The sequence below is a fragment of the Phacochoerus africanus genome, chromosome 2 (genome assembly GCF_016906955.1).
Source record: "Phacochoerus africanus isolate WHEZ1 chromosome 2, ROS_Pafr_v1, whole genome shotgun sequence".
Lineage (NCBI taxonomy): Eukaryota > Metazoa > Chordata > Mammalia > Artiodactyla > Suidae > Phacochoerus > Phacochoerus africanus.
The window spans coordinates 25,560,577-25,578,606 of record NC_062545.1 but is presented as its reverse complement, the minus strand read 5'-3'; the positions used below and the strand labels follow the sequence as shown (position 1 = coordinate 25,578,606).

The 18,030-nt window shown below is 41.5% G+C and overlaps 1 protein-coding gene across 1 annotated transcript in view; it reads left to right on the top strand.

Moving 5' to 3' along the window:
* Nucleotides 1-1,343: 1,343 nt before the first annotated feature.
* ECT2L (epithelial cell transforming 2 like) overlaps nucleotides 1,344-18,030 on the top strand; it is a 75,945-nt gene continuing 59,258 nt past the window's right edge. Inside the window, 3 exon segments of the mRNA XM_047770094.1 lie at nucleotides 1,344-1,466; nucleotides 13,293-13,426; nucleotides 14,579-14,691. Of these exon segments, the coding sequence (XP_047626050.1) occupies nucleotides 13,325-13,426; nucleotides 14,579-14,691 (215 nt within the window). The 5' untranslated portion in view covers nucleotides 1,344-1,466; nucleotides 13,293-13,324.

Below are 18,030 nucleotides of genomic sequence, written 5' to 3'. Positions count from 1 at the left end.
GAAAAAAAAAAAAAAAAAAAAAAAGCCTTCTAGAGCAAAAGGTAAGTTTGCCACTTGATACATTTTTCTTCGGTCCTGAGACAGAGTACAGCAAAAGCTGTTTCCCCATGGATTAGCGACAGGGCAGCAGATTGGCCTTGTTTATTCAGTTGGTTCCTTTGTCCTTTGTGTCAAGAACCCCATGTGGGTCCTAGGTAACAAGTTTTTAGTGTATCTAATTAGTATCCTTTCACACTACTTAAACATGTGTTAAAGACAACAGAAGAAAAAATGAGGTGCTTAGATTAGAATAAAGCCTTATTAGAATAAAATATTATATAGATGTTGCATATTTATTATAGAAAAATTTTAATTACAGATGACTTTTAAAAAGTACTACCAGAGTTCCCGTCATGGTGCACTGGGTTATGAATCCGACTACAAGCAGGTGGGGTTCAATCCCTGGCCTGGGAACTTCCATGTGGGGTTTAATCACTGGCCTGGATCAGTGGGTTAAGGATCCGGCATTGCTGTGAGCCATGGGGTAGGTCGCAGACACCGCTTGGATCTGGCATTGCTGTGGTGTAGGCCCACAGCTGCAGCTCTGATTTGACCCCTAGCCTGGGAACCTCCATATGCCCTGGGTGAGGCCTAAAAAATAATTTTTTTTTTTTTTAAAAAGGATACTACCAGAGCAAATCATTTTAAACATCTGTTTACATACTTCTAGACTTCTTAGATGTTTATTTACAAAAATTAGGTAGTACTATCCATATGGTTTCCTAACCTGCTTTTCCTGTTGTGAACATCCTTCCTTGGCAGTAACTATTCCTCTTTTTAAAAGAAAAAAACTTACAAGGTTCACAATAAATACTTAAAAGGTATTTTGACCAGAACCATTAGAAACTAAGAAGGACTGTTTTGGTTTTGGTACATCCTGTGTAATGTGAAAATTGGCAGTAATAAGTATTAAAATACTCTGAAGATCTGCTGAGGAAACCCATCTTTCCCATCACACAGTCCTTAAAACTGCTGGCTTTCTTTGAGACCAACCAAACATTGGCTTCAGGATCCCCGTCTCTTCTTGGGGTCTGGCCCCTCAGTTCCGCGTCTTCTAGGTCTTATTGGGCTCCCAATGAGGCGCCGGATCCTTTGGGAGACTCCGTGGAGGGTGATAAAGGAGCGTAAACGCGGGCCAAGCTAGAAACTGGTGCAACCCTCGAGAGGGGGGCGTGGTCCGCCGGACTTCTGGGGCCTCCAGCCGGGAAGGTGGAGTCGCCAAGCATCCCTCCCGCACCTCAGGCCCAGGCGTGGGTGCTGCCCGCCGGCTGCGCAGGGCCGGGCTGTGTTGTCCGGTGTCCATAGAGACGGCGCGCTGCGGCCCCCGCCCCCTCCCCGAGCTGCAGCCTGGGTTCTGCTTTAAAGGCTCAACGCAGTCCCACGAGGAGGCTGTGCCTGGAGCCGTGTCTCTCCGCCGCTTCCCAGAGGTAAAGCTCTTGACTTCTGGGCCACACAGCTGTTGCTTGGGGCCGTCGGGGCCCAGCGACTGGGCGCTTTAGTTCCCCGTGCGGCCTGGGGAAGACCCTCAGCAGCGCCCTCGCCGGGCATCTCCTCGGTGACCTTGGAAAACCTGAGCCCTGAAGTGGCGCTTGGGAAAAACAAAACTATCCCTGTCTGGGGTCAGGTTCGAATTGGGCAGTGGCCAGTAAACTCTTATCTCCTGCACAGCACTCATTTGAGATAGAAACAAAGCACTGATTTTCGTAGGATTCCGAACTGGCTCCTGCTAGTATTCACCCTCTTCCTACTGGGGAGCCTGAAAGGTGGGGAGCAGGATGGGGGTGGGGACGTAATGAAGGAGAAGTACAAAGACTACTGCGAATGCAGGTCGTGGTTAGAATACAAAACTCTTAAGTTAATATGCTAAGGAGTTCCCGACTGGGAACCATGAGGTTGCGGGTTCGATCTCCCGCTCAGTGGGTTAAGGATTCGGCTCCAATTAGACCTCTAAAAAAGTTAATATGCTAAGGTTTGATGAATAAGATCATATATGATCAAATCTTACACTTAAAGTCGCAGTGCTTATAAATATCCTTTTAAAAGTACTCATGCTCTGCTTGTTAATAAATCTTGCCATGTATGAGAATAGAACATCAAGAAGTCACATGTATTTTAGTGCAGCACAACCCATGCATAAGTTTTCAGGCCCATCTTGATATTTGTGCACTTCAGGAAGCTCAAAAATTATGCTCTAAAAAAAAGTTATTTCCATGAAAGAAAGTAGGGCTTGGGACTTGAAAGTTTTAGAATAATAAATAATTGGTTATTTTTCTTGATTGAATTTAAATGGTATAGTTGCTTCTTCTTATAATTTTAATTTTATAGCTGTAAATGTATCAGTGAACAAATCCAGCATTTGATTACACCCAATTTGGTCTCACAGGTATGGTATTTGCTTTCCCCTCCTGTGCTATTCATAGGGCAGATTTCCTCAAAGCATGCTATTACTTTCATTATTTATTATTTATGTGTGCATTTAATAAAAGTTATATACCAGTTTATGTTTATTTGTTTATTTATTTTTTTTAGGGCCGCACCCCGTGGCATATGGAGGTTCCCAGGCTGGGGGTCAAATTGGAGCTACAGCTGCCAGCCTATGCCACAGCCACAGCAACGCCGAATCCTTAACCCACTGAGCAAAGCCAGTGATGGATCTTGAGTCCTCATGGATACTAGTTGGGATCATTACTGCTGAGCCGTGATGGGAACTCCCCAAGTTTATGTTTAAAATGTCATGTTTTCACGTGCCCTGAATATATGATATTTAACTGAAGTTATCTATATTTCCATTGAGGTCTCCTATTTTATTCCCTTTTTGCACCAAACTTGAAAAATATTTGAGCCCTTGTTTTACAGAATGTGTCACCCATGATGGACTTTATTTTCTTTTTTCTTTTTTTGGCTTTTTAGGGCCACACCTGCGGCATATGAAAATTCCCAGACTAGGGGTCACATCAGAGCTACAGCTGCCAGCCTACGCCCCAGCACCATCATATCCAAGCCACATCTGTGACCTACATCTCAGCTCAAGGAAACACCAGATCCTTAACCCACTGAGCGAAGCCAGGGATTGAACCCACATCCTCATGGGTACTAGTTGGATTCATTACCTCTGAGCCACAATGGGACTTTAAATTCAGTGGAAAACTGGGCTGTAAGTGAAGCAGCAGCAGGAATTTTCTCTCCCAAGACTGACACACTACTTTTCATAAGAACGAGAGAGATCCTAAGTGTCAAGGAAGAACTTTGTGGTATAGCATTTGGACTTGGAGAAAAGACACCAAGAAATAACAAAAAATGGATGAGAAAATTTGATGCTGTACACTTAGGTTTTGAGTCTCCTTTAGCATTAGAAGACATTGTTAACTGCCATATTGTAAACTTAATTCACCATAAGTATTCTTGCCCTAGAGTGAAATCTCATCTCAAATAACTACACTTTGTTCCAGTTTGCTGATGTCATGAAAGAATAATCTGTCTGATCTACATATGTATTCAATTTTTTTGTCTTTTGTCTTTTTTTAGGGACACACCCATGGCATATGGAGGTTCCCAGGCTAGGGGTCTAATCAGAGCTACAGCTGCCAGCCTATGCCAGAGCCACAGCAATGCCAGATCTGAGCTGCGTCTTCAACCTACACCACAGCTCACGGCAGCACCGGATCCTTAACCCACTGAGTGAGGCCAGGGATCGAACCCACAAAACCTTGTGGTTCCTAGTCAGATTCGTTTCTGCTGTTCCATGACGGGAACTCCATGAATTCAATTTTAATCTTATTTTTACCATCTAACTCACAGGACATAATAAATTACTGATAAAGAGATCATATCGGTTGATAAATTATTATCAGTTGTGATGCAGCTGTCAAATCCTAATAATCAGAGAAGGAGTTTGGCCTTTTCTTAGCTACCAACTTTTCTTTCAGGCCTTGAGTTTAGAAAATTGGTAGATGTGAACAATTACTCATTTATTCACTCAGCAAGTACCTGCCAAGGCCCTACCTGTTGGCAGGCTCCCAATGACCCCAGCTTCCTGGTTTTCATGCCCTTATGAATCTCTTCCCCTTCAGTGTGGGCTGGACTTGTTTCTAATGCAAGGGTTGCCAAACTTTTTCTGTAAAAGGCCAGGCAGTAAATATTTTTGGCTTTGGGGCCACATGTTTTCCCTTCCAGAGACTCAATTCTGCTTTTGTACTATAAAATCAACCACAGACAATTTGTAAATAAATGAGATTAGCTGTCTTCCCATAAACCATTTACAAAAATGGGCAGTGGGCCAAATGTGGCCTGCTGGCCATGTTTGCTGACCCCTGCTCCGACTAATCAAAAAGAGATGGTGTATTACTTCTGAGGTTTGTTAGCTAGCTTCGTCTTGCCTGCCCTCTCTTGCCCTCTTGCTTGCTCACTTGGGTGGAAGCCAGCTACCATTCTGTGAGCTAAGATGTGGAGAAGCCCACACGGGAGGGAAGCCTCCAGCCAACAGCCTGCAAGGAACTGAGGCCCTCATTCCAACAGTCTGTGCTGAACTGAATCTTGCCAACATCGCAAGCTTGGAAGTGGATCTTTGTCCAGTCCAGCTTTGGGATGACCAAAACCCCAGTGGACACTTGGATTGTGATAGACCCTGAGCCAGAGGACTTAGTTAAGCCATGCCTGACCCCTGACTCACAGAAACTGTGAGAGAATAAATGTCATGTCATTAAAGCAACTAAGTTTTGGGACTGTTTATGACACAGCATTATATAACCACTGTGATGCCCACATCAGACAACCAATGCACATCATGATAGGCTCCTAGAGCAATGAACAAGGGAACTGCTGCATACGATGCCTTCCTCTTGGAGAGGGAGTGTGAACATCAACATACTAAATTGCCAAAACATCCTACACAAAAGAAAGAGTTGTAATTTTGTTCAATCATTTCCCAGGAATAGTTAACCACGAATCCTGTTTTTCTGGGAAATACCAACACTATCTTAGGGAGCTCCTATTGGGAGGGATTTAAAATGCTAGACCATGAAAAGAAATCCTTCCATTTAAAGAAATAGTGATTGGCAGCATGCCATCTCTCCCTAGGTCAAATAACTAGTCAGTAAAGTAAGATACTCCTCTAAGAGAATGAATATAACCCTGTGGAAAATTCTATCTATGGCTGCTGTATTTATGTCTATATATGATGTACTGTACTCGCATGGTTAAACCCACCAGCAAAGATAGCAACTATTCTTTCATTAATGTTCTCCTCATTTTGTAACTCCATAACCCCTTACCACAGGGGATAACAATAATCTTGAGAACTTGCTAAATAAAAATCCCTTATGATGGCCCTTGAGGAGATTTCACATAACAACAGCTGGGCATCTTATGAAACCAAGGATTTGTTTTGACTTAATGTTGATTCAGAGGGGAGGTATTTAATTTTCCACATTGCCGTGAGGTTTTCATCTGAACAATGCACTATTGTGCTGTAGTTGGCCAAGACACATCACTGCCTTGCTTCACACACAGGGAAACTGAGGCTCAGAGATGAAATTACTGGTAAAGTTTCAATCGGAGGGATTTGGAGCGGGAATCCAGATTTGGTGCCCACCATGTCATGCTGCCCTTCTGAGATATTTCTAAAACTGTTCCTGTCTGCGTGCCTTTCCAAGATACTCACTTTTTGAATATGCTTCTGTCTCATCGAAGTGTAATAAGAACAGAGGCACCATCCTCAGATTCCTCTGACTTGCCAGTAAAGTTTCTTCAGCTACTCCAGGCTGAAGAAATTCACATTGTTTCCTCTCTTCTTGGAATTTATAGCAACAGAGCGTTGCTTAGAAACTTCAACGTTTCTGATGGATGCTTGAATCTCAGCTAGAATTTCACTGAGAAGCACGCAATTTGCGTTTTAATGTCTTCTGTAATGGACATAACCTCCTGGGACAGCTAATGCTGCTGGAGTGATTCTTTCACCACTTAGATTGAGCCAAAATCCATCTCTCTGACCTCATCCATTGTTCCTAATTTTGTCTTCTGGGCATTCACAAACCATGTGTAATTGATTTTATATATAAAAAGCCTCCAGATACTCATGTGTGTGTGTTACAGTGTAAGAAAGGAGTCCAACTGCTTTTCTCTTTTAAAATAGACACTCTGCTTTCTATAAATGAAACAATCTCCCTCTTCCTCTTTGATTTGTCACCTAAGAAGTGCCCATGTGTACATGAATCTATTTTGCACTTTCTCTTCTGCTTCCCTGATTGTCTCTATGCTAAAATCATGTCATCTTATTTCTGCAGCTTTGTAATGTCTTTTTATATTAATTTTTTATTGAATTATGGTTGATTTACAATATTATATTAGTTTCAGGTGTATAGCATAGCGATTCAGTAGTTATATAGATTATACTCCAATAAAAGTCATTTCAAGGTAATGGTTGTAATTTCCTGTGCTATACAGTATATTCTTGGTTTTTTAAAAGTATAGTTGATTTACAAAATTGTGTTAGTTTCAAGTGTACAGCAATGTGATTCAGTCATATATATATATGATTCTTTTCAGGTTCTTTTCCATTGTAGATTACTACAAAATATTGAATATAGTTCCTTGTGCTGTATAGTAAGTTGTTGTTTATCTATCCATCTATCTACCTATATATATATATAGTAGTGTGTATATGTTAATTCCAAAGTCCCATCCCCCCCCCCATAATAAGTCTTGATATCTAGAAACACATCTCTCTCCCTTGCTCTTCCACACTGTCTGGACTACTTTAACCCTTTCAATTTCTGTAAATATTTTAGAAACAGCTTTTAAAGTTACACACCTCATGCACATACAATATCTCTGAGATTATTTTGAGATTGCATGGTATCTGTAGATCAATTTGAGAGAATTCATCTCTTCACTTTTCTGAATCTATAATACATGAATCAAACACATCTCCATTTATTTAGGCTTTTAAAATGTTTTTCACCAAAGTCTTCTAATTACATTTATAAAGCTGTACTTTTTTTCCCTAGGCACTTCATAGTTTTTGATATTATTATTTTGAAACATTTTAATTGAGGAGTTCGCATTGTGGCTCAGCCGTAACAAACCCAACTAGTATCCATGAGGACAAAGGTTCGATCCCTGGCCCCACTCAGTGGGTTAAGGATCCGGAATTGCCTGAGCTGCAGTGTAGGTCACAGACATGGCTCAGATCTGGCATTGTTGTGGCTGTGGCTTAGGTCGGCAGCTGTAACTCAGATTGGACCCCTATCTTAGGAATTTACGTACTCAGTGGGTGTGGCCCTAAAAAAAAATCTTAATTGAAATAGAAGATATAGAAACACATGCAAGTTGTAATTGTAGTACTCAACAAATTATGAAGTAGGCTTACCCAGGCTCCCACCACCAGATCACCTCTCATATCCCTTCTGGTCATTACCTTTTCTTTACTCCGCAAAGATAACCGCTATCCTGACTTCTAACACTATAGTGTAGAACTTTGTAGAAATGAAACCATACAAAATGTGTTATTTTGTTTCTAGCTTCTTTCATTTAATGTCTTATGTGTGTGATGTGAGCGTACTGTTTGTTGCTGTAGTTTGCAACAGCCTCTTTGTGGATCTATAGCAGTCTATGGCATGAATGTATGACAATATTTTTTTATCCATTCAACTGTTGATGGATGCTTGGGTTGTTTCCAGTTTGGAGCCCTCCAACTCAGCTATGAATATTCTTGTGGCTACTTTTGGTCCACATGTGCATGTTTCTCTGTTGGGTCAAGTGTATACATATGTTCAACTTTGAGAAACTGGAGCTCAGGTGGAACTGGAATACCCAAGATGGCTTCATTCACACATCTGATGCTTTGACTGGGATGGCTGAAACCGCTGGGGACTTGTTCAAACTCTGTCTTTCTATGTGGTCTCTCCTCATTCAGTAATCTAGTCCAAGCTTATTTACATGGCAACTAGATCCCAAGAGAGCAAAAAGAGGAACTTCAAGTCCTAGGGCCCGGGACCAGAAGTCAGCTATCATCACTTCCACAACATCCTTTTGGTTAAAAGAAGGCAGTGTTAGTGCAGATTCATGGGGAGCAAGGGCAGTGAGACTCACTCCACTTCTTGATGTGAGACCTGGGATGGGAGCAATTATTCCTTGCCATATGTACAGACAATATACCACATTCCACCCTCTGGGAATAGGTCACATGCCTTTCACAAGCAGAATGTATTTACACCATCCCAAGACACCCAGGGTCTCATCCAATATGGTATCAGGCTAGAATCCAGTCTCTTGTGATCTGCAGCAGGCCCAGTTGCAAGGGAGGCTCCTTGTGTGTGGCTCCTCTTGATCTGGAGTGCTGTGAATTTAGCTGTCTCCCAGACACCCAGATTGCACTGGTGAAACACGAAAAGGATAACCACAGAGGTCTTTCCTATTCACAAAGTTGAGAAACAGAAGGGACATAACAGTTGCTAACAGAGAGCAATTCCAAATTCAACCAGGCCAGTTGCCCTGATTATTCCCTGATTATGGGCCAGGTCTACTCCTTGGGAGTGGTCTCCTAGTCCACTGTTCTCAGCTTCTCTTAGCTTTGCCCTGACTCTTGGCTCTGTCTTCTGACCACCTATCCTTTTCAATAAGAAATGATCTGTGGTTGTAGTTGCAAAGCTTTCTCAGCATGCTGCTGGCCAAGAGAAATTTGGAGGCTCAGCAACTATTTTCTCTTTTATTTCAAGCTGGTTATGTTAACACCAGAACGATCTTCTGGACAACTTTGTGGGCTTTCTGTGTATCTAATTATAATTCATTCTATTAAACAAAAGCTATATCCACAAATCTCTTGCTGCTGTTTTTCAACATCATTGCTGTATGCTTTAAGTTATGTTTTGGCAATACGCCACTTCCAGGTACCAATTTTTCTATCAGTTTTTATTGTTGAGTAACACACCACTCCAAAATTGAGTCAAAATTGTGGTTTAAAACAATAGTTTTTTATTATTTCTTATGATTCTGAGGGCCAGTTGGACTCAAATGTAAATGATGTTTTTACACCATGTGATGCTGACTAGAATTCTCCTTTCTCCACTGTTCTGAGCTCCGCTAGGGTTATAAATCAAGTGTCCATATGTGGGTAAGTCTGTTTTTGGACTTACTGGCTTGTCTTCTTATACTAATATCTCATACTCTATTTACACTAACTTTATAATAAATAAGTCCTAACATCATGTAGAGTCTTACCAATTTATTCCTTTTAAAATTGTCTTTGCTATTATTGACCCTTTGCGTTTTCATGCACATTTCATCATTAGTCTGTCCAACACATCTACACACACCTCACACTGCTGAGTTTTGATTGAGACTGTATTCGGTAATAGATTAATTTGATAGAACCAACATCTACACAGATGTATACTCTTACCTAGATCTTTAGAAATTTCTCTTGATAAATTTTTTGGTATTCTGTGTGGAATTTTTGTACTTCTGATTTTAAAAAGTTATTATAAATGATACATAGTTGATAAAAATTGTTGTTAGTATACAGAAATACAGATTTTTTTATGCTGACCTTGTATATAGCAAACTTTCTATGCTTATGCATTAAATCTGACAATTTATCTTTAAATTCTTTCATATTTTCCACATACAATTATACCACTAATAAAAAATGACACTTTCCTTTTCAATTACTGTAATTAAATTATCTTGCTTTATTACATTGGACAGAAATCCAATATTGAATAAAGATGGTAATGGCAATTATAGGGGAAGTTTCAACATTTTACTACTAAGTTTAATGTTTGTCAGTTTCTTGTAATATGTCCTAATTTGGATTAGGAAGTTTCTTCTAGGTTGCTAAGATTTTTGTTGTTGTTGTTATGAATGGGAGTTGAAGTTTATCAAATCACTTTTTGTATCTACTGAGATTTTCATTTGGTTTTCTCCTTTATTAATGATAAGAAGTGCATTGATTTTGTAATATCAAACAAAATTTACATTCTAAGAATAAATCCAATTTGGTAGTGATATATTAATTTTTTATATACTGCTGTTTTGGTGTTCTAATATTTTGATTAGGAATTTTGCATCTTTATTTATGGTAATAACACTACAATATTCCTCTCTTGTAAGGTTCTTGATGAATTTTGGTATTTAAGGTTATACTGACTTCATAGAAGGACTTGGAAATAATTTCCACTTTTTCTATTCTCTAGAGTAAGTTTAATGTTTTTTTCTTCCTTAAATGTTTGGTAGATACAAATATTGGCTCCAGGAGTAGGGTGCTACCATATTAACATCAAAATATTCCATAATATGTTCCATTAACATTCAGTCTGGCAGCATGAAATTGTTATTGGAGACTTAGACAGTTAGCGATCCATGTTGCCAAAAACACTTGTAAAACTATAATCTAGAATAGGTTAAAGGGTATGATATATGCCTAATGAGCTTGTACTTTATGCAAAGAGTTAGAAAATGACTATTAAGTATTAGGATGAATCTATTACTATTGGCTGCATTTGCAAAGGTACTACAAGAATTAAAGAAGCTCAGAAAATATTTGGCTGGTTGGCAAGCAGGAATGAAAAAGAATTTAGAGACAACCAAAAAACTCAGGTATTTGCAAGCTTGGGAGATGTAACTGATTCACATGTTCAACTAGTAAAGAAACAACAGAGGAGCCCTTTGAACAACAAAGGCTGCTTAAAACTCTGCCTAGTAGTAAGGATCAAGTCAAGAGTTTGGCTATAATATCATTGTTAGGATCTCTGTATGGAATAAGATAGTGTTTCATAGTTGGGAAAATAGCTCAAGAGAGGGAGACTTAGGGTTTGGCTCTTCCTTAGGAAAGTCTGATAGGTTCCAAGCACCTGCAATTAAATTTAGAAAGATAAAAAGAGTGACAAGTCTCTCAATGATTGTGGCAGATAACTCTGTCTGGAATCAAATAAAGAACTTGAGATAGATATTGAGATAGTGATATTATCAAAGGAATCACCTACATGGTCTAAAAGAGAATGTGATTGTTTGAAACTAAAAATGATAATTGGGCCTCAGCCTTCTACAGCAGGATCTCAGAATTACTGTGGATGAATTATTTTACAAATGGGAATATTTATTGTAGCTACACTTTTCCTGTTCTACCACTATATATATTGTGTGTCAGGGCTAGCACCAGGTAACTATCTTTTTAGTTCAGAGATCTCTAGATCAAGAATAGGTATATCTGGGTCTCTTGATATTATTATGAAACATTTCTGTCTCCTGGAAACTAAGCTAAAAATACTGATGAGATGGAACTTTGGGGTTGTCTGCTTTAGGGAGTGGATGAATGTGTTCTGCATGCAAAAAAGGAAGGGAACTGATCCAAAGGGTGAACTGTGGTAGATTGTGTTACTGTTTGTGCTCTTGTATAATCCTCTCCCCTTGATTGTGGGCTGACTTAGCACTTGATTTTACCCAATAGAATAGAGCAAAAGTGATGGGTTACCACTTCTGAGGTTAGGTTACAAAGAGACTTGGCTTCCCTCTTGTGTGTCCTCTCTTGCTTTTTCATTTGCTTACTCTGATGGAAGCCAGCTGCCATGTGAACTACCCTAAGGAGAAGCCCATGTGCCAAGGAAGGCAAAGCAGACCTTTAGCCAATAGCCAGTGAGAACTGAGGCCTTTCTAGCCAAGAGCGAATCCTGGCCACAACTACATGAATGAGCTTCAAATCCTTCCAGTGAGACCAAGGTCCTGGCCAACTCTTTTTTTTTTTTTTTTAATTAATGAATTTTATTACATTTATAGAGGTACAACAATCATCACAACCAAATCTGGCCAACTCTTGATTGCAGCCTATGGGAGACCTTGAAACAGAGGTACCTTATATAGACCAAACCATGCCTCCTCCTCCCCAAATCGACATGTTGAAGACCTAGCCCCCAATGGGACTATATTTGGAGATGGAGTCTAGGATTGGGATCAAATGGCAGAGGAATAAGACATGGTGCCCACTCCCTCCCCCAAACACACACACACAAAAAACCTACAGGTAGAACAATTCACACAGAACATCTGCTGAATGCTGGCAGAAGACCTTAAACCTCCCAAAAGGGCAAGAAACCCACCACATAACTGGAGATAGAGTCTATAAAGAGGTAATAAAATTTAAATGAGGTTGTAAGGTCAGGGGTCTTAATCCAGTATGACTGGTGTCCTTATAAGAAGAGGAAGAGCTACCAGAGCATAACCCTACCCCGGATCTACGTGGGCTCAGAAAGAAGGCCTTGTGAGAACAGAGCAGGAAGGCTGCTGTCTGCAAAACAGGAAGAGAGGCCTCGGCCGAAACAGCTCTGATGGCATGTTGATCTTGGACTTTCAGCCTCCAGAGCTGTGAGAACATAAATCTCTGTTGTTCAGGCCACCCAGCCCGTGGGATTTGGTAGTGGCAGCACTAGGAGACCAACGGTTCTGTACCCCACTGGGTCATGCCCGGATTCCTGACCCTCAGGAACTTTGAGATAAGAATAAACATTTGTTGTTTTGAGCTGTTAAATTTGGAGGCAATTTGCTATGCAATAGATCATTAATATATTAGCCTGTTTTTTTCCTCTACATCCTCTTTGACTTATGTCCTCAAAAGCTGGGCAATCAGGGTGCCCTCTTTGAGCCCCTCAGATTCTTGCTTCCCACAGAAAGGGAATGTCAGTATTCATGGCTGATAAAGAATCATTCCAATTTCTGAGTCATTTTCCCAGCAAAGTAAAAAAAAAAACAAAACAAAAAAACAAAAACGCTCTGGTTTGGATTCACATTTGAGTGCAAGTAGTTAAGGAGAGAATAATTGTAATGAACTCCCTGTGTATGTTTTTGTTTGTTTGTTTGTTGTGTCTTTTGGCCTTTTAGAGCTGCATCCTCGGCATATAGAGGCTCCCAGGCTAGGGGTCTAATCGGAGTTGTTGCCGCTGGCCTACACCACAGCCACAGCAACATCAGATCTGAGCCGCATCTGCGACCTACACCACAGCTCACAGCAGTGCCGGATCCTTAACCCACTGGGTGAGGCCAGGGATTGAACCTGCAACCTCACGGTTCCTAGTTGGATTTGTTTCCACTACGCCACGACGGGAACTCCTCCCTGTGTATATTTATATGGATATATAGATATAGATATAGGATAGGTATATCTATAGATATATATGAATTGCTCTAATTCTATTATACCTATAATGACAACAATATACTGATGTTCTAGTGATCTTAATTAAACATCTATTGAAATGAACCTCTAGTTTCTAGGACTGGAAGAGAATAACTTGCTGAGATGTCAGCTGGGCCTTCCCCCAGGGAAAGCCTGGAAATGGAGAGCTTCCACACAAGGTTCAGTGCATGGACACCTTTTAGCAACAAGTCATTAAATCGACAGGTGAGTCACATGCTCTAGAATAAAACAAGGTGAATTTTACCGTGATATACTGGGTCTCATGTTGCCCTATTTAAAATAAATGCTTGCAAAGAACTTCGTTTTTGACTCCCTTTAAACAAAAATAAACCTACAGCTACCTGCTCCAAAGACAGTCTCTTCTCACCTCAGTCCACACCTCCAGTCTTATGGAAGGGCCTTCACTTTTGCTCTGTCTACACTTCTGGAGACAAAATAGAAACCTCCAGGACACACCCTGGTTGCTGTAAGAGGGAGGAGACAAGAGAAGGTGCTTTGGGTGGTGGTTTGGTATGGAGAGTGTTGCTGTGGAGAGGTGCTGTGGTGTGCAGAGTGTTTTTTTAATTCTCTCTTCCCTCCTGTGCCACCTGCATAGTTCACTGGGGTCTGGGGCCGCCCTCCTTTGAAAGGCAATGTGGGAAGCATTCACTGAGTGTCCAGGCAGCTCTGCCAGACCTTTATGGAGAAGGCTACCTGGTCCTCAGAGCTCGTGTATGGTTCAGGCCCATTCACAGGGGAAGGATCCCAGACAGGCTGGGACCAAAGTCTGACTGGTAATGAAGACCGTGAGTTTATATATGCCATTGGAGCCAAGCTGGACTGAAATCCTGGTTTGGGGGGTTGCTGGTCCTAGTGTATGTCTTTCCTGGAGACTCTCCTAAAAATGACTATTCGGTAAGATTTACTCTCATTTTGGTGGGTGCTAAGAAGACAAGGGCTGCGGGATGGTAAAAATCATACCTACCTCAGCTGGCTCTGTTTTTCACAATTAAACAAGTAGGTTGTGCGTGTTTTCAAGATGCAATGTTTGGGATCTGTTTCCCTAGGCCACGTTGTCAGCTTAGGTAGAAACAAAAGAGAGGATTCATTTCCTGGTGGAGCCCCTCTGTAATTATAGCCCCACCAGGCTTTCCCATCGGCCCACCCAGCAAGCCTGGGCTCATCTGCATCCCTGGATAAAAGCAGTTTAAGCCGAAGGGAGAGACCCTTCCTGCATATGTGAAAGTGCTTTGTGAACTGTAACGTGCAATACAAATATTAGCTGTGAGGTTGTTGGGTTGCCTACAGATTGCTTAGCAACTAACAATATATTGAACTACAAAGGACAATGTCATCTCCCCCCTCCCCCCCTTACAGCTTTTTCAGGAAAGAGTTGCTCTTATAAGTCATTGGTTTGACCTCTGGACCAACAAGCAACGTCAAGAATTCTTATGCACAATTTTCTTACGATGCAGCAAATCACAGTTAAGGTAAATGTAGCCTAATAATGTCATTATCTTAAAGACAACAAAGTATCATAAAATGTTCATACAACCTTTAAGAGTTTCTTTTTTTCTCCCTAGAGAAAAACAAAGGAACTGCTATTCTAAGGTTTATAAACAATCTTTTCTAGTGCTTCTGCCTCTTTGAGGGTGAAATGGAGCCTTCATACCATAGTGGGATGTTTAGTTTTTGCAAAAAGTTGTAAATAGCTTTAGCCATGATTTTGTTGTTGTTGTTGAGATGCCCCATAGAGATTTATTACATTAAAAATACATCACTGGCCCTCAGACACCCAGGGCTCAGACCCATGTGGCCACCACCTCTGAACCCAGAATACATGGAAGCAGCAGCAACTGAATTGCCAGTTCAGGTCTTGGCCTCCCTGGCCTTGCTGGTAAACTCCTATGCATACTTCAACACCTTGCTCAAATGCAGCAGTGAATGTTTAACATTCTCAGTATATATATATATATTTTTTGTCTTTTGTCTTTGTTGTTGTTGTTGCTATTTCTTGGGCCGCTCCCGCGGCATATGGAGGTTCCCAGGCTAGGGGTTGAATCGGAGCTGTAGCCACCGGCCTACGCCAGAGCCACAGCAACGCGGGATCCGAGCCGCGTCTGCAACCTACACCACAGCTCACGGCAACGCTGGATCGTTAACCCACTGAGCAAGGGCAGGGACCGAACCCGCACCCTCATGGTTCCTAGTCGGATTCGTTAACCACTGCGCCACGACGGGAACTCAAAAGTTTGATTTTTTTTTTTTTTTTTTTTGTCTTTTTGCTATTTCTCGGGCCGCTCCCGTGGCATATGGAGATTCCCAGGCTAGGGGTCTAATCGGAGCCGTAGTCACCAGCCTACACCAGAGCCACAGCAACGCAGGATCCGAGCCGTGTCTGCAACCTGCACCACAGCTCACGGCAACACCAGATCGTTAACCCACTGAGCAAGGGTAGGGACCGAAGCCGCACCCTCATGGTTCCTAGTCGGATTCGTTAACCACTGCGCCATGACGGGAACTCCCTCTCTCAGTATATTTAATTCTCCTTAGAACTATCAGACAGAAAAGACACTTCAGGTAGTTATATGATACACAGTGTCTGAAGTGTTTGTTACATGAATGAATTGATTCAAAAAACATTTGAAAAATGACAAAGACAGCAACATTTAGGAATGTGGGCAAGACTTGTATGGCAGTGGGCACTGAATGCCAGGAAGTCCTGGTTCTTATTCCCCTGCATCCTATTATGTCTGTAATTTACTTTCAAATACTGGAGAAGGTAAGATGAAATGGCTGATCCAAAGAGATTGGGCAGGGCGAGGTGTAAGAAAGAGTGAGAGGCAGGTACTGTAAACTAAAATTTACATGGCTGGCATGACATGTGAAAGTGTTAGTTGAAATTACATCCAGGGACAACTAGTGTTCTGATCAGGAGTTAGTTCTCTAGGGGAGGTTAGCTGGCACTGTGCTGGAAAGGTCAAAATGTCTAAGTTATTACCAGATACTTTGCTAATTAGCAAATGTCAGATATTAGTTATTATCAGAACAACTAGTGGCTGGTTAACTTGCCAGATGAATGCTAGAAATGGCCTGTCTTTGGTGAAATTAAAGGTATTCAGATATGCGGCCTAAGCAAAATATTCCAGAGAGCCCCCTGACGTGCCTGGACCTGGTTGAAGAATCCAGCCAGGCTGGTAGGCACTTATAAAGGATGGTTTCCCACGTTTCACCTCCAAATAAATGGCCTTGTCAGACCAGGGGATTTCTGGTAGCCTGAGGCATGTTAATAAGAACAGAATCCTGTTTCTGGAACATTGTCTTTCCTCAACTGACTGAACATTTTGCCCTAAGGGCAGAGAGCTTGGATTTTGTCAAAGCTACAGAAGAGACTGTATAAGGTACTTTGGGCTTATTTACTAAAGTTCATTCAGTGAACTTCCAGGTAGAGCATCATTTGGTGTCACTTTCACTAGAACCTGGTGGTGAGGTTGGGGGAACAGGCTGACCTTCAAACTTCTTAGGTAGTTACCAAAAAGCATGTGAATGTTGCCTAAGACCGAACTGGCTAATTTTAGTTTACAGTACCTGCCTCCCACTCTTTCTTACACCTCACCCTGCCCACCTCTTTGGGTCAGCCATTTCATCTTACCTTCTCCATTGGCAGCTTTCTTTTGCATCCATGGGCTCATGCTGGATTGTCTCTGATGGAGTCACCTAGCCACTGGAAGGAGAGATCGTCAGGCTGCGTTGAAAAAGGCTGCAAAGACAGGCCACAAAGAGACTCTTCATTCAGTGCTTAAAAATCTGGGAGGGGGGCAGAAAAATGTTTATGATAGTCATTGGCTAGGTTGTACTCCAAGTTTGCAGCTTTCAAGATGAGAAATAGTAGACCAAACCCCGAGATCCATCAAGTTCTAGTCTCATGTATCACAAACTGAGCAATTTTAGTTGTGACCACTGGAGGGCATTAGTGATCTTGTGGTGTATTTTGAGGCTCAGTAACATTAGGCTGGACATTCCCCCCCCCCCACCCCCCCTCCCCGGGAAACTGCATCCATCCATTGTCTGGTACCTGAATTCTTCTTTCTATGGGAAAACAATATGAAACTATCCTGTTCAGTGATATTACTTTGCTTTGTTTGACAGAAGCTGTGTTTCTGCAGAGGTGTATGTATTTCATGGTTCTGTAAAACTGTTATTACATGTTCCGGGCTACTGATTTCAGGGGAAGTTGCATGTCAATTTCTGGTCTCTGGGTTTGGTATCCTGAAACCAGGATCTTTAATTTTCAGTGATGGTTTTTGTTGCTGAATATCAATCAGCTCATTCCCCTAAAGTTTGGATGAAGTCTTTCTTCTTCTCCTTCCTCCCCAGCTTTTCTGGTCAGCCAATTCTTCCCTCTTACTGACATCTGAAGACACTGCCGTGCAGATGGTCTAAATCCAATTTGAGCTATCTAGATTTTAATTAAATCTAAAAGCCAAACTCATTTTCATTTTTAGCCTAAAGTTAATGCAATAAATTTTATCTTTTTTCCTATTTTTTTTTCTTTTTATGGCCACACCTGTGGCATACAGAAGTTTTGGGCTAGTGGGTCTATTCGGAGCTGCAGCTGCCAGCCTAAGCAGCAGCCACAGCAACACTGGATCCGAGCCATATCAGCAACCTATGCTGCAATTTGCAGCAACATCAGATCTTTAACCCACTGAGTAAGGCCAGGGATTGGACCTGCATCCTCATACGTACTAGTTGGGTTCCTGACCTGCTGAGCCACAATGGGAATTTCCAATGCAATAAATTTTAAAAGCATCTTTATTGAGATATAA